We start from the raw sequence: 23,127 nt of genomic DNA on the forward strand, positions 1-23,127 counted from the left end.
CACACACACACACTGTTCATAGGTTTGCTCTGTCTTGTGTTTCACTCCTCCTGAACTCTGTTTAATTGGAGCCATACTCGGCGGTTTCACTCATACGTAAGGGTAGAAGAATCTGTCCGTTTCAGCTTCTCAGCTTCTCATTCTTAAATTCAGTTTTCCACATTTCCACAGCAACATTTGCGATTCTTTTAAAATGAAAAGGTCATCAGCATTGCTGTGCAGATTTCTCCTGATAATTGCATTTGTATGTATTTTCTCCTCAAAATAACGTTCCCCCCCCCGCAATTCCCCCCATATGTAATGCATTTTCTATGTTATGTTCACCAACGTTATTGGACTTTGGTATGCAGTGTGTGGACTGTGAATTTGGCTTAGAGAGTGGACTTTACCTGTTGCAATCACACATAGGGATATGGGCCTTTGCTTAAGGATCACTTTGAGCCTTCGCTTAAAAATAAAATAAGATTCTAGTCCTCATGTTTCTAAGGGCGGGTTTAAACAGGAAATTTTATTATATTGAGTCAGACCATTGGTCCATCTAATTCAGTAACTGCATCGCTGACTGGCAGTGGCTCTCCAAAGTTTCAGACAGGTCTCTCTCAACCCTACCTGGAAATGTTGGGAATTGAACCTGAAAAATGTTGCATGCAAAGCATAAACTCTCCCATGAGGTGTGTTGTTTCCCACATTCTCCCATCTTTTATGCAGGGCAGCAGGCAGTGATTTGGTGTTTTAGGGCTTTCCAGTTCAATACCAGTACATCAATTATTCCTAGAAACAAGCTAAGCACCTGTAAGCTCTTTATTCTGCCGACTTTCCATAGCAGTGAGCAGCCTTGCGTCCATATTTTGCTCTAACCAAAATTTCCAAACGGCCTTCAAAGGCAGCTCCAGGTACAACTCATGGCAGTAGTGCAGCCTGAATATGTGGGTAACTATGACCAGGGACATGGGTGGCGCTGTGGGTTAAACCACAGAGCCTCAGGCTTGCCTATCAGAAGGTCGGTGGTTCGAATCCCTGCGACGGGGTGAGCTCCCACTGCTCGGTCCCTGCTCCTGCCAACCTAGCAGTTCGAAAGCACCTCAAGGTGCAAGTAGATCAATAGGTACCGCTCCGGAAGGAAGGTAAACGGCGTTTCCGTGTGCTGCTCTGGTTTGCCAGAAGTGGCTTAGTCATGCTGGCCACATGACCCAGAAGCTGTACGCCGGCTTCCTCGGCCAATAAAGCAAGATGAGTCGGCCACAACTGGACCTAATGGTCAGGGGTCCCTTTTCCTTTACCTATGACCAAATCTCAGCACAAAGGTTTACCAGTACATGTGACTGGAATCTGATTTGACAGACTTGTTCTTGCTGTGGGTTCCCAGATGATAAAATCTCTGAAGAAGGCGATGGCTCCTGTCATTAGCGACGTCTCTGTGGACTGGGTCTTCCCTGAAACAGCTGAAGTCTTAATCTCACCTGTCAGTGCCAGCTGCCTTTTCCCAGGGGACCGGTTGGTGGGCTACAGCATCGTCTGTGATACGTCCCTGTATGTTTCGAACCCCAGGCTGGTGAGTAACCCCCCACAGTAAACCTTCTGCTTAATATAATGCCATTAACGATGATCTGGCTCCATCCTGTTCTTCCCCCATTACAGAAACAAATGGGGTTGACTTTTATAGCTCAACTCTCCATCAAAGGACTCAGTGTCTCCTAAGTCCATGATCAGTCGGAGATGAATGGATGGAGGCAAGATCCAGTGAAAGCAAGGTAGCTCTTATTTTTCTGTTGCAGCAGAGTTCCCCTCCCCACCTTGCCAGGAGGCGAGGACCCAGAACGAAGGTGTGTGAGAACTTTTAAAGACTTTAGAAATTGCTCAGCCCCTTAACCAAAGACCACCCAAAAGCATCACATAGACACATCACAGAAAGAGGCGGTCTACAACAGAAATTTGAGCGTGGCTTTTCTCCTGTCTGTCAAGATAATGGTCACTGATTGCATTAACTGGCCAGTCTGGGCCATTCTTTTGAGATGGTGAATACCTTAGTTTTTTGTTTTTTTTAATTGTTTATCTATCAATCTATTTATACTTTTCAAGTTTATACGTTTCACTAATTTTATACATTTCATAATTTTACAGTTATTTTGACATTTCAAAACTTGACTTACTTCCCTCACTTTCTGCGGTTTTAATATCTTCTGCATATCCAAATTAACTTAATTTGCTCATTTACTCATCTTCTTTAAATATATACTCTTATAAAACTGCAGGTTGTTACAATAATCCTGCCAATGGTTTCATCTCTTTATAATTCATCTGTAAATATTCAACAAACCATTTCCCTTTTTTTATTTAAAAAATTGTTACAGTGGTACCTCGGGTTAAGTACTTAATTCGTTCCGGAGGTCTGTTCTTAACCTGAAACTGTTCTTAACCTGAAGCACCACTTTAACTAATGGGGCCTCCTGCTGCCGCCGTGCCGCCGGAGCACAATTTCTGTTCTCATCCTGAAGCAAAGTTCTTAACCCGCGGTACTATTTCTGGGTTAGCGTAGCCTGAAGAATATGTAACCCAAGGTACCACTGTATCTTGATTTCTTATTCTTCTGGTAAATTTTGCCATTTCTCCATAAGGTTTTTTATATCCATTCTTCCTTTGCTGGGACTTCTGTTCTTTCCATTTGGGGGCAAGTAAATACCTTAGTTCTTGAATCCAGGTCACAGCCCTACCCTGTTCAGCTGAGATTCCTGCATTGCAGGGGGTTGGACTAGATGACCCTTGGGGTCCCTTCCAACACTACAATTCTATGATTCCGTGTAGAAGGCATTATAGAAACTCAATGCCGTGAGAATCGGGAGATCCATTCCCAGTTACAGCAGACAAGGCCGAACCCAGTGAGGCAATTTTTCAGCCATATAAGTAGGCATCGTTTATTGATGGTCACCCTCACCTGAGAAATCAGATCCGGGAGAAAAAAAGACAGTTTGCCGAGATGGCAAAAATGACTGCATCAATCAGGAGCTGCTCCAATCAAAAATTCTACACAGAATGGGAATGCACAGGAGAATACAGGAAGAAATATGGTGTTGAAGCAGAACTCTTAATAGGCAATTGTTAAGCGTGTAAGGACAAAAGAAGTAATTATAATTTAACAGTTTTCATGTTATTCTATTTTGTTAAAGCAACTAGAAAAAAATATTATGATGGGAAGATCTCACACAGGTGAAGGGAAGCAGTGGGGAGGAGGGGAGGTTTAGGCTGAATTTGAGAAATAAAATAATAGGATATAATAAAAGGATATAATAGATTCTTATAGAATAGTAATATATTGTAAACAGAATAGAAGTTCAAAAGGGGAAGTAAATGTATATTTAGTATTTTCATTATTGTAATAGTTATTATTATTTCTTATCAGTAGAAGGCAATGTTAATTTAGGCTTCTTCGTTTTGCTGTCTGTATAACTTTCTTAAGAGGGACGCAGGTGGCGCTGTGGGTTAAACCACAGAGCCTAGGACTTGCCGATCAGAAGGTCGGCGATTCGAATCCCCGTGACGAGGTGAGCTCCCATTGCTCGGTCCCTGCTTCTGCCAACCTAGCAGTTCGAAAGCACCTCAAAGTGCAAGTAGATAAATAGGTACCACTCTGGCGGGAAGGTAAACGGTGTTTCCGTGCCCTGCTCTGGTTCACCAGAAGCGGCTTAGTCATGCTGGCCACATGACTCGGAAGCTGTACGCCGGCTCCCTCGGCCAATAAAGCGAGATGAGCGCCGCAACCCCAGAGTCATCTGCGACTGGACCTAATGGTCAGGGGTCCCTTTACCTTTACCTTTATAACTTTCTTAAGTCAAGAAGAAGAAGAAGAAAAGGGGGGAAAGACAGCAAGTGGAGAAAGGCTATAGCTTATCATTAGAGCACCTGCTTTGCATGCAGAAGGGCCCATGTTTAATTCCGGGTAGGACTGGGAGAGAAGCCTGTCTGAAACCCTGGACGGCTGCTGCCAGTCACTGTAGACAGCAACAAGACAGATGGACCAAATGGTGTGGGGCAGTATCAGCTAGCTTTGCAGCTGGAGCTAAACGATCCTTTTGAACCAGTTTCCTTCCTCTCTCCTCTAGGATCTGGGATCCCACAGCTAATTCTCCCCTGGTCTCCTCGCTGGCCCAAATAGGACTAATTTAGCCAGCTAGCCTTGGCGATCATCTATTGTTTATTGGATGGATCCCCCCCCCCAAAATTGATTTTTGAATTCTGAATTTATTGTTATTCATGTTTTATACTGTGTGTGTGTGTGTGTGTGTGTGTGTGTGTGTGTGTGTGTATTTAACATATCATTTTCAACAGCAATTAAACATACTTTTACATCTTATTCGAATTTTTGACTTCCATCAATCTTGTCTGAAAATTTTCCAATCTAATCTCTCAGTATGCATTTCTTATCTTCCCTGTTACGTTTCAAACTCATAACCAATATCTCTATCTTTTTCTACTTTGTAACACTTCATATATTTCTCCTCACAAAACTTCTTGTAGTCCTACTAGCGTGATTTGTTGATTACAGCTGCTCTTCAAATAATTCATATACTTCTTCCAATCTTCTGTAAATCTCTGGTCCCGCAGGTTTCGAATCCTTCCTGTCATTTTGTCCAAGTCTGTATTTTATGCTGTTTTTCGTTACATCAAATGTTTTAAATTTGTTGTTAGCCACCCTGAGCCCGGTTTTCTGAATCGGGAAGGGCGGGGTATAAATCAAAATTTATTATTTATTATTATTATTATTATTAGGACAAGAGGCGACGCTACAGCATGCTGCATTCCCAAGAGTCTGGCAGCTCCGTTTTCTTCCACTCACAAGAAGAAGGAGGTGGCTCGGATGTCTGGGGCTGCCTCAAGGATTCAGAAACCGGGTTGCCTTCAGAGAGGACCCCTGAACTGCTGGGGGTTGGAGGAGACCTGGGAAGTGAATCGGAAGTGGACTCTGGTCAGTTTCCTCTCCTTCAGCTCTTTGGATGTGGTTCATACATGTAAAAGGGGAAAAGAAGATTTTCTCCTTTACTGTTCCTAAACGTTCCTCCTTTCCCAGATGTTTTGCTCCGTTTTCCATGTTTCCAGATCACGTTTGGCAGTGTGGCGGCGACCTCATGAAAATTCATTAACGTCCTTGTGCAAGTTTATTTTCATATACGCATGCTTTTATGCAATTTTGCCTAATTCACACATCTTTTGCAAAGCAACTTTCCCTAATATGTGCATTATATTCACGAACGTGTGCATTTCCCCCCATACATATTCATTTTTTAAAATTATTATTTTCGTATGCAATGTTTGGTTGGAGATCTCCATTGTAGAATTCAGAGAAGGGCTCGTTTTGAAGGATAGCCATGCTTCATTCTGTGTATTGGTTCAGAAAGTGTGAATTAGGTAGGTTCATCTTTAAATGAAAATGGAATTGTCTTTCTGCCAAGTCCTTGGGAAAGAAGCCACCTTATTTTGGTTCCTTTTTGCATGTTGCTTTACAGTTCATAATGGCGCAAAGTGCAGGGGCTCATTCTGGAAAGGCATTTTTATCTGGTGCAGTAAAGCACCACAATATAGATGAAAGCCAGTGTGTCAAAGTGGTTAGAATGGGCTAGGATCTGGAGAGACCCGGGTTCAAATCCCCACTCATCCATGAAGCACGCTGGGTGACCTTGGACCAGTAACCATCTCTAGGGCTAACCTACTTCACAGGATTGTGAGAGTCAAATGAAGAGGGAGAGAGCCACAGATACTACCTTAGGCTCCTTGAAGGGTCATTCCACGCCAAATCACCTGGTGCCATGTGCTCTCATAACTCAGATGTTCTTCAATTTTTAAAAATGTGTAGATACCTATGATAGAACCTCAAATTAATTTTAAAAGATATTTTGGTCCAAAATTGGGCGCAGGAGAATTTTTATTTTTATTTTATTTTTGAGCGATTTAGGCTAATGCAATTTCTGCATCAGTTTAGGAAAAAAAACCTCCTGTTTCGCTTATTTTTCAACCAATTGGGCTTATTTGGGTATCAAAATAAAACTAATTTTTTAAAAATTCTTGAAGGAAATCTGAGTTGTGAGAGCATGGTCGAGTATTAAAATCAGGTGTTGACCCTGCCAACCTAGCAGTTCGAAAGCACGCCAGTGCAAGTAGATAAATGGGTACTGCTGCGACGGGAAGGTAAACGGCGTTTCTGTGCGCTCTGGTTTCTGTATTGGTGTTCTGTTGCTCCAGAAGCGTTTTAATCATGTTGACCACATGACCCAGAAAGCTGTCTGTGGACAAACGCTGGCTCCCTCAGCCTGAAAGTGAGAGGAGCGCCGCCACACCATAGTCACCATTGACTGGACTTAACCATCTAGAGGTCCTTTACCTTTACCTCTTGTATGGTCCACAGTCTGCGGCTGCTCATGTGTCCACCCCTGTCACGAGAGGCCCAGGTGACCTCACTGGCCAGGTGTAGCTTTTACCAGCCTTTTTATTAGTTGACTGATTTTATTTCTCAAGGGAGCTGCTGCTTTGAGGAGAGCTTTACCTATTAACTTTCCCCTGCCCCCCCCCGCCTATATTGCTATGTTAAATAGAGTTGTATCCAAGGCTGGTCCTACTCAAAGTAGGCCCATTGAAGTAAATGGGCATGGCTAACTTAGGTTCATGAATTTCAGCGGGCCTAATCTAAGTCGGATTTAGTTGCACACAACCTACTGGTGCTTTGTCTTCCCAGGAGTGGACGCGACAACAGCTCCGTCACGGCGTAGGGCGTACAGCACCAATCAAATTGCTGACCACGAACCATTCCGGAAGGTTCCCACAGCCAGCGACCCCAGCTCTGCCCTCATTAAGAATCCGCTTCGGAAGGCCCAGCTGCAGGATCTCACCCAACTCAGCCCAGAACCGCCATTGTGGCAGGTGGAGTTTCAGGTAAGCTTCCTTGCACTTTGAGTAAAAGATACGTTGGGGGGGTGTCCCTGGAGCTGCTTATCTGCGTGCCTTTTTGTTGTTTTCTAATGGGTGTGTCAAAAGCTTATTTGCCACACCTCCGAAAGTTCAGCACACCAGGGCAAGTGGCTCAAGCTATCTCCCACTACAGTAGACTCTTTCCGCAGAGGAAGTCGAGAACAGATCTTTAATGGGGAAATATGTCTGTAGATGGGAATGCAAGGGGTGTTCATAAGGAAATCTGACGATACCGTATTTTTCACTCTATAGGATGCACCAGACCATAGGAGGAGGAGAACAGGGGAAAAAATATTTTCCCTCCGCAGCACCCCTTCAGCGAAGCGGTAGGAGAAACGGAGCCCCTACCATTTCTCCTCCCGCTTCGCTGAAGGGGCGCTGTGCAGAGAGGGAAAACAGTGCAGCGCCTCTCCAGCGAAGCGAAGCCTGGAGAGCAAGAGGGATTGGTGTGCACCGACCCCTCTTGAATCCCTAATCCCCACCCCCTTCTAAGAAAGGGCCTTGTTTAAAACATACAGAACGCCACAAAACGTCACAGAGGTTCCAGCTGTGGTTACCAAGCAACTGAGCCCTGGTATCATACACCTAATCTTCCTCTCTGTAATTAAAGCAGCTGGCTGGCTGAAGCTCGTATATTTTGCTTTGTCTACTTCACAAGAGGTCAACGAAACCTTTCCAATAAGTGGAGCAGCATAGATCACTCAAGACATGACGTTCAGAGGAGTCAGGGTGCCGGTCTGTTGGCTCTATAAACCATTAAGAGTCCTTGTAGCACCTCGAAGATTAACTGTGGTTGGAATCATTGTGGAGAGCCGCTAGCTTCACTGGGTACTTAACCGGAGCGCATCTGATGAAGTGAGCATGAAAGCTTATGCCGTAAAGAGTAAGTCTTTGAGGCAGTGTGAGACTCTCTCTTGCTCAAACACAGCATGATTAAGAATACGTTAGCATAAGAGACCTGCTGGATCAGGCCAACAGCCTATCTAGTCCAGCATCCCATTGTCCCAGTGGCCAACCAGGTACCTGCAGCAAACCAGGAAGCAGGATTCGAGCACAAGAGCACTATCCCTTCTGGGGTTTCCAGCAACTCGTATTCAGAAATATTAAAGGTAAAGGGACCCCTGACCATTAGGTCCTGTTGTGACCCACTGAGGTTGCGGCGCTCATCTCGCTTTACTGGCCGAGGGAGCCAGTGTACAGCTTCCGGGTCATGTGGCCAGCATGACTAATCGGCTTCTGGCGAACCACAGCAGCGCATGGAAATGCCGTTTACCTTCTCGCCAGAGTGGTACCTATTTATCTACTTGCACTTTGATGTGCTTTCGAACTGCTAGGTTGGCAGGATCTGGGACCGAGCAACGGGAACTCACTCCATCATGGGGACTCGAACTGCCAACCATCTGATCAGCAAGTCCTAGGCTCTGTGGTTTAACCCACAGCGCCACCCGCGCCCCTGTGTGTGTACTGTCTTTAATTACAGTGTGGAAGCTGTTGTTTGGACTAAGGCTTAGCTTGCTGTAAGATGCCTGCTCAGGGATGCCAACTTGAATAAAATATGGGGGGGGGGCAAGTAAGCCCTGCCCTGTATAACAGATCACAAGACACAGCATACGCACACCATTTGAATGGCAATGCCCATCAACTTTGCGGACCCTCGGACCCTTCAAATATTTTAGGGGGAGGTGAAGGGAACTTGGTCCCTAAGAGTTGGCCCCTATGTGCCTGCTCTCTGTACCATTTTTTAAACAGATGCTTCTAAACTTCTCCCCAGATTTTTGAGTTCTGAATGGCCTTGTCTCATGCTCCATAGACTGAGCTATAATGCCCAATTATTCTTGGCTGGGGCTGATGGGCATCGAGAGCCCAACAATATCTAGAGGGCTACTACAAGCCAACAGACCTTGTGGGAAGCCCAGTCTGCAATCTGAGGAATAGTAGCAGTGGTCTACCTAACTGAGCAAAAATTAGAGTGACTGAGCTGGAGAATGGGAAACCCTTTGAAAGTAGAAAATCTTATTTAGGGCTTGTGGCTCTGTGTGTCTGTCTGTGTGTAAATGTTTGGCTTTGGTGTGGCTGGAATGAAGCCTGCTGCACAAAGGTAAGTGTCTCATCTGCTCCTGCTCCTCTGACTTTTGCCTCAAGCCCCACCCATGCAACGCCAAAAGGTTTGCCCCAGAGCAAATGCAGCCCTTGGAGCCAAAAACCTTCCCTTCCCTTGTTGCATGTGGATCCCATTTCGGACCACTCTTGTCGCTCAGTGGCATAGCGTGGGTTGCCAGCACCCAGGGAAGGATGGAGTACACACGTGCATTCAACTGCCTAATGATATCCACATTATTCAGGAGATTGCAGCTGCAGAGATAAGAAAAGAAGAGTAATTTCATTGCCTGGAGAGGTCACTTCCTGGTTCACATGGAGAGGTCATTTTCAACAGAGCCACATAAGCATGCAGCTGAATTGATGCAGCACGGGGTGTTGAAATTTTGCACTCCCTAACAATTTTCTGCCTGGGGCAACTGCCCCTGTGGCCCCCAAACACTACGCCACTGTTGTCACTTTTATCTCAGAAGCAGCTGTTCTTCCTGAGCGATGCCCTTGTTTCCCCAGAGTGTGTTTGGGTGGGAGTATGCACGGGATCCTACCTCTCCTCTCCTGACCTTTCAGTCTTCTCAGGCTTTCGCTGCCAGCCCTCAAATATCTACCCCAAGAATACGGGGGGTCGGAGCAAGGCGGCCCTCCCTGCTGCAGCAGAGTCGTCTCTCCTTCTGCCACAACCCAGAATCACCACAGCAGCACAGCAGCCTTGCACAGACCGGGAAGAACTTTGGGCCACTTGAGACCGACTCCCTCCCAGGGTCCATTTTTTCAGAGAGCCGGAGCCCGGGGGATCTGGGTAAGCCATCCAAATCACCAGGCCCTAGGAGGCTTAGTTTGGTCAGAATTGAGTATACACTTCCAGAGTTAAGACTAATGAGCCACCGTGGCTGCTAGAGGGCCATGGAAATTTGTGTCGGTTGCCAGATGTGAAATATATCAGCATTATTTACTGCTCTCCAGTAGCTTCATATATCACTCCCTCTAATAGCAAACTCAGCTGGTGAGTGCTAACAGGATTGTAGCTGAAACAGCACCACTGAGGAGCAAGAGAGAAGCATTGGGAATAGTGTGGGGGAATCCAGAAGATTGCAGAAGTACAAAAAGATTGGGGGGGAATCGTAGAATTGGAAGGGAACCTGAAAATCATCTAGCCCAACCCCTGCACTGCAGGAATATGCAGCTGTCCCATACAGGGATCGAACCTGCAATCTTGGAGTTATCAGCACCACGAAGAGGGCACCAACCCCTCTCCAGCCCAGTGGGGACTGAGCATGCTTAATAGACATGGAATAAAGGTCAAGGGACCCCTGACCGTTAAATCCAGTCACGGACAACTCTGGGGTTGCAGTGCTCATCTCACTTTACTTGCCAAGGGAACCGGCGTACAGCTTCCGGGTCATGTGGCCAGCATGACTAAGCCACTTCTGGCGAACCAGAGCAGCGCACGGAAACGCCGTTTACCTTACCTATTTATCTACTTGCACTTTGACGTGCTTTCGAACTGCTAGGTTGGCAGGAGCAGGGACCAAGCAACAGGAGCTCACCCCATCACGGGGATTCAAACCTCTGACCTTCTGAATGGCAAGCTCTAGGCTCTGTGGTTTAGACCACAGTGGCAACCAAAGGGGGGGGGGAGGAATGGAGCAGCTTGGAAGAAGGGCATGGCTGGCTGAGTGGAAACCTGAACAAGACATTTTGTTGCAAGTCCCACATGTATCACATAACTGCTTGCATGCCTCTCCCCGGCAGATGTTGCCCAGCACCCATCCTTCCTCTTTGAAACGGAGACTTCGTCGGATTGGGAATCCCACGACCCAGAGATTGGCTCAGCCGGCGGCAGCTGGTGGCACTCTCCAAGATCCACCTGCAAGGCGGTGGTGAAAGGGCTGCGGAACAACGAAGTGGTCCAGTGGGAGGTGCTGTTTGACATCGCCCCGCTTTTCCGAGGTCGGGAGGGCAAGAGGAATGACGAAGATGATCTCTGGAGCGAGACCTTCCACCACCTGGCTGCCAAGTCCATTGTCCGGGACTTTGAGCAGCTCGCAGAGAGGGAATGTGAAATTGAGCATGGTAACTTGAATTGATAGCTTCAATGAAAGTGCTACTCTTTGCTGGGGGGTGGAAGATGGAGTTACCCCAGTAAGCCAAACCATGTTTTAACATGCTGTAGATATAACTTGGGGCCCTGTCCAGACATCATCATCATCATCATCATTATTAAAATTTATATACTGCCCTTCATCTGCAGATCTCAGGGCAGCTCACAACATAAAATACAATATATTAAAGGTAAAGGGACCCCTGACCATTAGGTCCAGTCGCAGACGACTCTGGGGTTGCGGCGCTCATCTCTCTTTATTGGCCGAGGGAGCTGGCGTATAGCTTCCGGGTCATGTGGCCAGCATGACTAAGCCGCTTCTGGTGAACCAGAGCAGTGCACGGAAATGCCGTTTACCTTCCTGCCGGAGTGGTACCTATTTATCTACTTGTACTTTTGTGCTTTCGAACTGCTAGTTTGGCAGGAGCAGGGACTGAGCAACGGGAGCTCACCCCGTCGCGGGGATTCGAATTGCCGACCTTCTGATCGGCAAGTCCTAGGCTCTGTGTTTTAACCCACAGCGCCACCTGCGTCCCAAAATACAATATAAAAGCACAAAATACATGATTACACCCCCCCCCACAAATCAGTAACCCCCTCTCCCCACCCGCTCCCACAAACACATGTAAAAGGAGTATAGGATGTTAATCAGCCCAAGGCCTGGTTGAAGAGGATCGTTTTTGCCTGGTGCCTAAAGGTGTATAATGAAGGCGCCAGGTGAGCCTCCCTAGGGAGAACATTCCACAAATGGGGAGCCACTGCAGAAAAGGCCCTTTCTTGTGTTGCCACCCTCTGGACCTCTCATGGAGGAGGCACATGAAGGAGGACCTCAGATGATGATCTCAGGGTCCAGGTAGGTTCATATGGATGTCTTTCTTACTGTGCAGTCAGATTGGATCCGTAGGAAGCAAACATCTCTATCTCGGGCGGGGGGGAGATTGACTATCTCTACCCGGCACTTTTTGTCCATCAGGGTCCGGCCGGCGGTACCAGGTGAATGCCGTGCACACCAGCAAAGCCTGCAATGTGATCAGCAAATACACAGCCTTTCTGCCCGCAGACCTGAGCAACAATAGCTACTTGCCGACCGTTGTGGAATATCCCAATGCAGGTAGAGGAGCCTAGCCGGAGCACAAGGATTGTGGGCAACAGCACCTGGTGTCACCTGGAAGACTGACCAGTAAAAGGGTTATGTCATATGCTCCCGTGGACTTAGAAATGTAGGAGGCTGTCTTGTTCAGAATCAGGCCTTGGAGCCATCTCATGCAGGGCTGCCTGCAATGGGTGTTGCCAGGAATTTTCTTGTGGGGGGGGACACCTCAGTTAGCTATGCATTTTTATTGATTTGGGGGGGGGCAGCTGCCACTCCCTGCCTAACCACCCACCCAGCTACACCCATGCTACCTATCTTTTAAAAGACATCTGAAGGCAGTCCTGTTTAGGGAAATTTTTAATGTTTAATGCTGTACTGTGTTTTTAATATTCGGTTGGGAGCTGCCCAGAGTGGCTGGGGAAACCCAGCCAGATGGGCGGGGTATAAATAAATTATTATTATTATTATTATTATTATTATTATTATTATTATTATTATACCTGCATTCCCTTCTGAGAAGCTTTCCAGGGTCCCCATGCTAGCAGTGGGCAAACGTGGGTGGATAAATTGTTTTGCATGGGTGGGTGGGTGTGTTTCATTTTCATTGGGTTAGAAGACATGTCCACCCCTTCCCAAACCCTCAAAATTGCCAGTTCTCACTCTATAATGATTCCATCTGATTTGTTCCAAGGTCCAGCCTTGAAACCCAGCAGCCAACGGAATTCGGGTTCTGAGAACAGGCGGCACAGAACACTCTCCTCTGGGCTGGGACGCATCCAGTCAACCTGTGGTCAAGATTCAGCAGGTGACCAATTGCTTGGCAATTGCTTGGCATGAGTAAGATAACAGCATTCCTGTAGGTTTCTTTTCTTTTTCTTTTTCTAAAATAAATTTGATTTTTCAGTTTTCACAATGTGACCAAGACACAGAAATTTGCAAACACAAATTATGAATACAATTCCATATTTGACTCCCCCCCCCCTTTTGTGGTTCCTTTTCTACTTTAGATTTTTAACATTGAATATTCCACTTTAAGCTATTCTTCCTTTTACCTTAGTAATATTTTTAACTGCTTGATTTAAGTTAATCCTACTAATGAAATTTGCATGCCAGAAGTTTTCAGATATTCTACAAATTTTCCTCTCTTGGTTTCTTATTACATCCATCAGTTTTGCCATTTCGGCATAATCCATCCGTTTAATCAGCCACTCTTCCTTAGTTGGTATAGCATCTTTTTACACTTCTGGGCAAACACCATTCTGGTTATGGTTGTGGCATACAAGAACAAAATTTAAAGGTCCTTTGGAATCTCTTTATTTGCAATTGTTAAAAGAAAAACTTTTGGGTTGTTGGTTTTTAACTGAAGTAGGTTTCTTTTTTAAAAGGCATAGATTTATTTTTATTTTTTTAAAAAATCCATCTGAATTCTCCCCAGGATTTAAAGGGTCTGTTTTTATTCTGATATCAAGAAGCTGGCAAAATTAGAACTGTACCCCAGTTTCTTGAGGGTTTCCTTCCAGGATCAGTTCCAGGGACTGGATGTTGACCCCCCCCTTAGGGTTATGGGCCTTGCAATGCCCATACCTGCCTCCAGCCCTGCTGACCCCCCCCCCACCTTATCAGCATGCAATGAGCAGATGGTTCGCCTAAAATTGTAATTGCACTGAGGAGTGGCAGACTTGGGTACCATTGCACCCTATGCGAGTCCAAACTTTGGTTCACCCCCCCCCCCAGTCCTCACACTGCCTTCCCAAAGGCAGGTAAGGAAGCACCTGGCTTTGTGAAGTAGGTGCGAGGCTCTGGCAGGGTCCTGGAGCCCTCCCATCTCTTCCCGAAAGCTGGGAAGACACCAAGGAGGACTCTAGGGAAGGAGGAAGGAGGACTCTAGGACCCTGGCAGAGCCTCATAGATGCCCCTGCACTGAGAAACCCAATCCCTGCTGTCAGGTTTGCAGGTGGTTGCTCGCGAGTAAACAGCCAGGACTCTGACCTGTCTTTTACAGGTTTTATTTTAGTGCAAACTATGTACAGTGCAGGGACACGGGTGGTGCTGTGGGTTAAACCACAGAGCCTAGGACTTGCCGATCAGAAGGTTGGTGGTTCGAATCCCCGCGATGGGGTGAGCTCCCGTTGCTCGGTCCCTGCTCCTGCCAACCTAGCAGTTCGAAAGCATGTCAAAGTGCAAGTAGATAAATAGGTGGGAAGGTAAAAAAGTGCAAGTAGATAAATAGGTGGGAAGGTAAACGTCGTTTCCGTGCACTGCTCTGGTTCGCCAGAAGTGGCTTAGTCATGCTAGCCACATGACCCGGAAGTTGTACGCCGGCTCCCTTGGCCAATAAAGCAAGATGAGCGCCGCAACCCCAGAGTCAGCCACGACTGGACCTAATGGTCAGGGGTCCCTTTACCTTTATCTTTTATGTACAGTGCAGAAATCCAAAGTTTCTGCCTCAGTCACTTGCATATTCTGGGAGTGGCCTCTTCAGGTCCTCCCCCCAGCATAAGAACTTAGACACCCCAAATCTCTACCTCCCCTCCTTACTTTTCATCCCTCTTCGAAAACTGGGCGATGGAAGCGGCATCTGACCAGCCTGGCTGAGCAGAGCACTTGGTCTTTCAGTAGCCTCAGTGACCCTTTCCCTCGCTTCGCCCCTCCTTCCCCCCTCTGCTTCACTTGGGGCAGAGGTCTCTCCCCTGCCTGATAAAGAGCTGCTTCTGAGCAACATCAGAGGCTCCCTGTATTCTTGTGCCCCCTTCCCCCCTTTCGATGCCAGTTCCCTGACACCTGCCATGCTGCAGAAGAGGCTAACCCAGGTGGTCACTGGTTCTTGTCTCTGTTTCCCCCCCACAAACAGATGCAGAAGAGAACAGCCTGTCTCCGTGCAGTACACCGTCCTCCTCGGGATGGGATCGCATCACTTTCCCAGATGGTAAGGAACGTCTTAGAGAACATGGCACCAAGTCATAGGATCTTCTAGCTCAGTATTGTTTACACTGAGTGGCAGCAGCTCTCCAGGGTTTCAGGCAGGGGACGGTCTCAGCCGCAGCTCGCGATGTTGGAGGTCGAACCTGGCACCTTGTGCATGTAAACAGACGCTCCACAAATTAACTGTGGTCCTTCTCCTCAGGAGAAAGAAAGATTCCAGTCCTAAGAATCATCGAATTGTAAAATGGAAAGGAGCCATAAGGGGCACCTAGTCCAATCCCCTGCAATGCAAGAATCTTTCGCCCAATGTGGGACTTGAACCCACGACCTTGAGGTTAAGAGTCTCCTTCTCTACCAACTGAGCTATAAAGCACTGACTTAAGTAGGAACATAGAAAGTTGCCTTAGGACTCATCCAGCCTTCCACTCGTCCAGTTCCTAGAAAACACAGGTCAAAGAATTTTGCCACTTACCCTGTGCTTTCCAGGCATTTGCCTGCTGCTTCCCCCAGGGAAAACACGTTCTTTACTGCTGAATCGGAACAAACAGCAATTTGTGGGGGAAATCCAATTGACCTTTGCTCTGCTTCAGCCATAAAGAGTGGGTTTTCTCCGGGGGAAGTAGCAGGGAAAGCGGAAGTGTGGACAAGTCCTTAGACTGGGTCATATCATTCATTCATCTACCTTAGGACACAGTGTGCATTTGTGCAATCCAGTGCGATCCCCGACCTCATTCCCCAGAGAAGGGGCATGAGAAGGCCCAGGGTCATGGCTACCTCAGGGTTAGGAAACCTTTTCCAGACCGAGGGCCACGTTGCCTTCTGGACAACCTTCTGAGGGCCACATGCCAGTGAGGCAGAAGCGGGTGGAGCAATGAATGCAAATTCCACTTCTTGTGTTTACAGCGAGTTGGATTGTACACAAATTTATCTCCTTCTTTCTGTCCTCTGCCCAGACAAGCCAGAGGCATTATTAGAGTACAGGGACACATTCCACCATTGCACCAACCCTCAAGAAAGGTGAAAAGCAGGACTAGGGAGGGGTGCAGCTTGGGGAGAGTTCTGAGGGCCAGATAGAGAGACCTGCTTTGACCACTACACTAAACTGTCATCCTTCTGGCTCTGGTGCCATCTTCCATTTTACCTCTCCTCAGTTCCACTACGAAGTCCATCTGTCTCCTCTCAGAAATCCATTGAGAGCTTTTTTGCGGCCAGGTAAGGGCTGATGTTTCCATGGTCTGTTTCTCTTCCTGAAAGGGCAGCGTGAGGTGACCATCTCAGGTGGCAAATGCCGGGGGGAGGGGTGGCAAGCAGGATTTGCACCTTGCACCTCCTAGGAGAGCCTGCTATCCTTGGGGACAGTGGAGAAAGTTGTTCTGTCAACCAGTGTTGAAGGAAGACTCACCCAGGCCAGGCAGCTTTTGTATATTGATAAGAGGGCTACACTGTCCCACCTCCCAGTTTTTCTGTGGACAAAGAAAATGGCGGAATTAGAGAGGTTGTTTCTACACAGCTTTAGTGGCAAGCCTTCCCCTGTGCTCAGCTGTGAAATGTTGGGCGATCTTTATTTTGTTTAAAATGTCGCCCAAGAAAACTTTGCAAAAACCGGCTGGTCAAGATGTCAGTAGGGTGAATGGGCTCCTCACACAGTCAAATCTTTTCCTTGAAACTGACTTGAATTCTGTGGGGTGGGGGTGGGGGGACAGAGAAACCACTTTTCCTCAGCCAAAGAGCATGTGCTTGACTGGGAGAGGGCAGCCATCATGCTGAAGGCTGAACAACGCACCTCTGCTTTCTTTGCACATCCCTGTCTTGGCGGTCCAGGCTCACCTTTAACAAAACAAGACTGTTGACGCGAGCAGCCCGAGGCTTTATGGGAAAAACACCCACCAGGACCAGTGAGACGAGTTTGGAAAGTGACAACGAAAACATTGACTACCTGCCCCTTGTAAGTATCGGGTCCCACCAGGTTCAGACACTGCTCTCCAAGCATTCACATTGGGATGCTTCCAAAAAAAACCACATCAAGCTTTATTCTCTTATTTTGGAGTTCTGTATTTCCTTGTGACTTTTTACTGAAGTGGAACCCAGGTATTAGGAATGCTTTGTTGCACAGCTCTTGTTTCCGTTCTTGTTACTTATTTCTTAGATGCATTTTTAACTTTATTTTACCCAGGGGTAACTCAGGGTTACCTACAATATATAAACAAAGATATATCAAAACGGATATAAACGAAAACAAAGGAAATCTAGAGGACAATCCTTTTTTAAAAATGCATGATTAAAATATCCCACCCACTGTGGGAGGCCTCAGATAACTAAAAGGCTAAAGCCGGGCAAGGGGGGAAACGTGTTTGCCTGGTACCTAAAGATGTGTAATGATGGACCCAGGTGAGCCTCCCAAGGGAGTGTATTCCATAAGCAGGGAGCCACTACTGAAAAGGCCTGTTCTCATATTACCACCCTCAGGACCTCCTGAGGAGGAGGCACATAGACAGAGTCTTCATGTGATGGGAGAGGAGACCCTGGAGGCAGTGGGGTCCTGAGCCACAGAAAGCTTTATAGGCCAAAACCAGCGCTTTGAATCGGTCCCAGAAACTAATTGGTGCAGCCAGGCCAAAATTGGTGTTATGTGCTCAGGCCATCTTGCCCACCTTGTTATGATCTGAGTATAACTTACTTGGCTACAATTCTGCTAGTCTAGGGTTTCTTAGGCAGGGCCGGCCCACCCATGAGGCAGGCTGAGTCAGCCGTCTCATGTGGCAGAAGCCTAAGAGATGGGGCACCCACAGGGGCACCCCACTACTGGCAGAGAAGTAGCACCAGCTTATCCACTGAAATCTCGTGGGATCTTTTGTGCTCTGTGAGATCTCACTGGAACCTACTGCCACTTGGCAGGCATGGCCACACAACCCAGCTAAGGGAAGCTTCAGTGGTGCCGTGGCAGCAAAATGGGATGTGGCGGCCCTGTTTGTAGAAGACTGAACACACCTGTCAACTGTTTATGTCAGTATTCTAGAGAGTTCCAGCACTCTCCTTTGCGACCACTCGAGTTTCTTGCCTGTTTGGGAATCCAAAAGGACTACTGTTTTCCCCCTTCCCCTCAGGTGTCTCTCCAGCTTGCCTGCGGCTCCTTCCTCTTGAACAAGGCCTTCTGTGAGGCCATCAACATCCCCCTGGAGAAGCTGAAGTGGACGTCTCCTTTTGCCTGCCACCGCATGGCTGCCAGCCCCTCAGCTGGCTCCTGCGCCTCCAGGAGATCAGCCACGTCAGAGGAAGCCAAGAGCTCTGAGGGAACTCAACCACTGGACAACGTCAGTCCCTCGACAAACAAAGAGAGTGAGCCTGGCCATGCCCGCCATTTTGCCAGCGGCGCTGTCGAAAGTCACTCCGGGGCCCTGAAGGCTGAGAACAAGCTTTCTCCTCCGGCCATCACCATCCAGCGCTTCTCCTTTCCAGAAAGCATTCCATCGCCTCAGGAGTCGCAGGCTGACAGCGGGAGAGGTTCTGAGACGGACAGCTCTGAGCTGCAGGCCTGGTTGGTGGACATTGAGCTCCAGCAGAAGAATGCACCAGAGGGAATGCTGTGGGCCACAGCCGTGGCCCTAGCTTGGCTGGAGCACAGCTCTGCCTCATACTTCATTGAGTGGGAGCTGGCGGCAGCCAAGGCCAGCCTGTGGCTAAGCGAGCAAGATTTCCCCGAAGGCCGCAGCCTGCCGGCAGTGAAGGCAGCGGCTCAGCAGCTCTTTGTGCTGCTCAGGCACTGGGATGAAAACCTGGAGTTCAATTTGCTCTGCTACAACCCTAATAATGTATAGAGAGGAAGAGAGGGTGGGATCTCAGGAGGGAAGGTGGGCACACAGTGGCTCATTCACAAACCAGGTTACAACCCACCAATTACTGCCAGAAACACCCCTGTATGTTGGGTTGAGGGCTGGGCTGGGAATCTCAGGCCCGGAGGTCATATGCAGCCCTTCAAAGATCTCTATCCGACCCCTTGGGGCTCCTCACAGGTCACACCTCTCACTGACCCTCCTCCTGAGCTTCCTTGAGCTCTTTCACCTGGTTGAGACGTGTTCTTGGACTGTGATAACGCTTCTTGCTTTCCTGGATGCAGAGTTGTCTATGTAGAACCTCTCTGACTGCTCTCTGTTTGGACTGTAGCCTGTTGCACAAAGAGAAGGAGTCCTATCCCGTAAGCCTAACCCCATCTACCACTTCCAGGTAGCCCCCAGAAGGTTGCCTGCTAGAGAATGTGGCCTTCGGGCTGAAAAGCAGTTCCCTGCCCCTGGGTTCAATGCTGCTTTCAGAGGCTACTCCCCAACCCTGCAGCCTTGTATCTTCTGCCAGCAACACACATTTTCTATGGGGCTAGAATCATTTAAATGGTGGTAATATTATGCATCCTTTTCTATCAAGTCCCAAGCTTGCAATGTGCATTGCCATCTCCTGCCTAAGTCCTGTGATGGTGGCTAATATTATTCCCGTCTGTAGATACAAACTGTGGAAGCTCCCTTAGCCCATGGGGTCCATCCAGCCCATTCTTGTAGACACCAGGGATGAGCAGCAAACTTCAGGCTCATGGGTCCCACTCCTGCTCTTGGTTTATTAGGATGCCGGTGAATGTCAAGTCCAGCAATCAGCGTGTGAAAGAGTGTCAGAGGAAGGGCAACATGTGCCTAGAATTAAGGAACAAGGTGCTTCTTAGCATTTGCTCAGCCCAAGGGTGTGTTTTTCTCACCAGATCTAAACTTACAGTCCAGTCCCAGACAAAACTCCACTCCTGGTTTTCCCAATAAACTTTCTTCATCTCAGCAGCTTAATTTTTAGAAGAGTCGGATATGGAGAAAGCCTTATGTTTTTTATTGCCCTGTTGTTAAACAAACCCTCACAGATCTACTGGAAATCACCATGAGATCTAACAGTAGATCTACTTTCTGCCCACCCTGGTCTGTCTTGGCAGGGCAGCAGATCACCACGTTTTCGAAGAGGAATCTCTTCCTGGAAGTGCTGGGGGTTGCACCTGGGATCTTTTCCAGAAAGGGCACCTGCTACAGCCTTTCTCCTATATAAGCATAGGAAGCTGCCTTCGACCAAGTTAGACCATTGATCTGCCTAGCTCAGTATTGTCTTCTGCAAAATGTAGGAATGATGTAAAAATCTTACGCTGGTACTGTAGTGACAAATTCAGAAGTGCAGGGTTCCCTTTGTGTTAGTCACAGACACATACAATAATCTTACAAATATAAAACAATAATAATTAGGGAGGCATTGCAACGATAAATACAAATCTCCATTTGTTGTTTTTCAGCTGGATCTACTATTTTCTGTGCCAGGTACGTTGGGAACTAATTCAGAGAGCTCCAATATGTTCTTTCAGAGTGGCTAAAGCTGTGTTTACCTTGACGTTCCGCTGGAACAGCTTGTGTTGTCTGTGTTCCTAAACGCTTAGCTTCGGAGCATACATAACAACTTCTCCTCAATATTCTTCCCACACACCTTCTCCAGAGTGACCCTAGGAGCCAATCCTCACTGGCTGGCTCAGCCCCTTTCACACTTATTCGTTCCAATCAGCACAAAGGGTGAGAAGGCTTCTTAGTGGCTAAAAAACTCCCCTTTCATGTTGATGGGGTTGACCCTGCTGCAGAAATAGTACTTTTGACCGCAGATCACAACACCACTGTAATCTGCTTTGTGGGAAAGAATCCCATGGAGACTTATAAGCAGTCAATGAAAACAGAACATTCCCTGACCACAGGCTTGCAATCACAAGACATGACACACAACAGAAAAAGGAACAATCAGGCACCGGTTCTTAAAGTTTAATAGCACTTTTTATAATAACCACTTGGGAACAGTTTAGGGGTTGGGGGTGCCTGATGGAGCTGGCCTTTCAGTAGAGCTGATGGGGTGAGTCCTGCTTCTCATCTCTCCCACTGAGGCAGCCGCCGGAATGGTGAGGATGCACAATCCCATCAAGGTTGGTTTTGAGCAGTGTCTTCTTTTATCAGCATGTTCCTGCACACTGGTAATGCAGAGGAGGTGAAAAGACTAATGTTGCAGCACAAAAACTTCCTCCCACTTTTCTTTTGGAGGGACCGTCCTTTGTCAACTAATGAGAAAAGGAATTGCATCCTAAAGGAAGATAAAATGTTGGTCGTAATGGGTGGGCCAGTGGCTTTTTGTTGTATTTACTTTCAAGGTGGCTGAGGGCACCTGGGAAGGCTGCAAGTGATTTGCAGAAAGAAAGACAAGGCATTCACAGCCCTTTATTTCACTCTGCAATTCATCACCCCTTGTGGTTGGCACTCTGCAGCCCTCCCAGGTGCCCACGCGTCAATTAAAGCCCAGGGAAAGACGTCATGAAGTAACTCCACATACGAGGCTAGGAAGGACAGGCACCTGGGGAGGCTACAGAGCATGGAGGAAAATGTTTGATGTAAAGAAAAGCATACATAGCATGCTTACATCGATAAGCTAAGCTCAAAGCCCAATATTTACCAAAATTATAAACTACCCTGAGAACCATGCAGACAAACAGGGAGAAAACTTTTGAGAAACTGAAGGGCAGGTCTTGGCACAACACAGGAAAGAACATAGAAAGCCATTGTATATTGAGTCAGACCATTGATTCTTCTAGTTCAGTATTGTCTACACTGGCTGGGAGTGGCTTCCCGGGTTTTAGCCTGGGCACATTCCCAGCCCTACCCAGAGCTGCTAGAGATTGAACCTGGAACCTTCTGCATGAAAAGCAGATGCTCCACCCTGAGCTATAGACTTTCCCCTAAATGTAAAATAAAATCTCAGTCCTCATAGAACGCAAAGCTATGGCCAATTGCACATATGTAAGATGATATGTAAGATGTAAGACACAGGTGGCGCTGTGGGTTAAAGCCTCAGCGCCTAGGACTTGCTGATCGAAAGGTCGGCGGTTCGAATCCCTGCTGCGGGGTGCGCTCCCGCTGCTCTGTCCCAGCGCCTGCCAACCTAGCAGTTCGAAAGCACCTCCGGGTGCAAGTAGATAAATAGGGACCGCTTACCAGCGGGAAGGTAAACGGCGTTTCCGTGTGCAGCTCTGGCTCACCAGAGCAGCGATGTCACACTGGCCATGTGACCTGGAAGTGTCTCCGGACAGCGCTGGCCCCTGGCCTCTTAAGTGAGATGGGCGCACAACCCCAGAGTCTGGCAAGACTGGCCCGTACGGGCAGGGGTACCTTTACCTTTACCTTTAAGATGAGGAAGTTTAAAACAGCCGTGGAAGACTCCTAAGGCATCAGCTCTATTTTGAGAACAAGACTAGGTGATTCAGAGTTCCCAGTTATTCCAGGGAGGAATTCAGATTGGGAGAATTTCAGGGGCCCCCCTACCTGCCACTCATCTTCCAGCCCTCCGGCTCTGCCACCAGGGATGTGTGGAGTGGGGTTTTCTACTGAGCTGTGTTCATACTGCCGGCAAAGTGTTAGCAGCTTCATTTAGTTGTGTCAGTCCACCAGGTGGCCTCTTTCAATAATTGTTCTTGCTGCTCAATGTGATGATATAATTATCTAACGTCCGAAGTGCCTTCCGGATGTGATCGTGCCTGCTGTATCACTGACGCTTTTGACTGTGGTGTCTGGGCTTTGCATTTGCCATCCCATGCGCCCGAAACCTCAAAAGTGGGGAAAAATATTGAAACCTTCTCTTGCCTCCCTTTTGTTTTCACGTAGCAAAGTATTCCTGTGAGCTAAAATATATTTACTGCAGCTTGCACAGTGTTGCGTGAAATCGGGATCAGGCACCCCTCTCCTCCATTTAAACTAGAGCCATTTTGGTAATTAAACAACAACCCACAAATTCAAACTTTGGTTCCCCCCCCCAAAAAAAAATTGTTTTGGTTTTCTGATTTTCTGCTCAGATTTTACTTTTGTAATCCAGCTGGAAATTAATAGAAGAACAACAACTTGATTCCTTGCCCACCCTTCATCCA

At 47.5% G+C, this 23,127-nt stretch overlaps 1 protein-coding gene across 7 annotated transcripts in view; it reads left to right on the forward strand.

Moving 5' to 3' along the window:
* VWA5B1 (von Willebrand factor A domain containing 5B1) overlaps window positions 1-19,450 on the forward strand; it is a 65,044-nt gene extending 45,594 nt beyond the window's left edge. For 5 of the 7 annotated variants that reach the window (XM_081923462.1, XM_081923461.1, XM_081923463.1 and 2 more), the window contains 11 exons: window positions 1,367-1,552; window positions 4,765-4,960; window positions 6,722-6,918; window positions 9,619-9,847; window positions 10,801-11,121; window positions 12,123-12,260; window positions 12,934-13,047; window positions 15,094-15,168; window positions 16,316-16,376; window positions 16,986-17,109; window positions 18,269-19,450. In XM_081923462.1, coding sequence (XP_081779588.1) covers window positions 1,367-1,552; window positions 4,765-4,960; window positions 6,722-6,918; window positions 9,619-9,847; window positions 10,801-11,121; window positions 12,123-12,260; window positions 12,934-13,047; window positions 15,094-15,168; window positions 16,316-16,376; window positions 16,986-17,109; window positions 18,269-18,979 — 2,352 coding nt within the window. In that variant the 3' untranslated portion in view covers window positions 18,980-19,450. The remainder of the gene's footprint in view (window positions 1-1,366; window positions 1,553-4,764; window positions 4,961-6,721; window positions 6,919-9,618; window positions 9,848-10,800; window positions 11,122-12,122; window positions 12,261-12,933; window positions 13,048-15,093; window positions 15,169-16,315; window positions 16,377-16,985; window positions 17,110-18,268) is intronic. The other 2 variants (XM_081923465.1, XM_081923466.1) reach the window with 1 other exon arrangement.
* The last annotated feature ends 3,677 nt before the right edge of the window (window positions 19,451-23,127 follow it).

The sequence above is a fragment of the Podarcis melisellensis genome (genome assembly GCF_964234715.1).
Source record: "Podarcis melisellensis genome assembly, chromosome: 8".
NCBI classification, from domain to species: Eukaryota; Metazoa; Chordata; class Lepidosauria; order Squamata; family Lacertidae; genus Podarcis; species Podarcis melisellensis.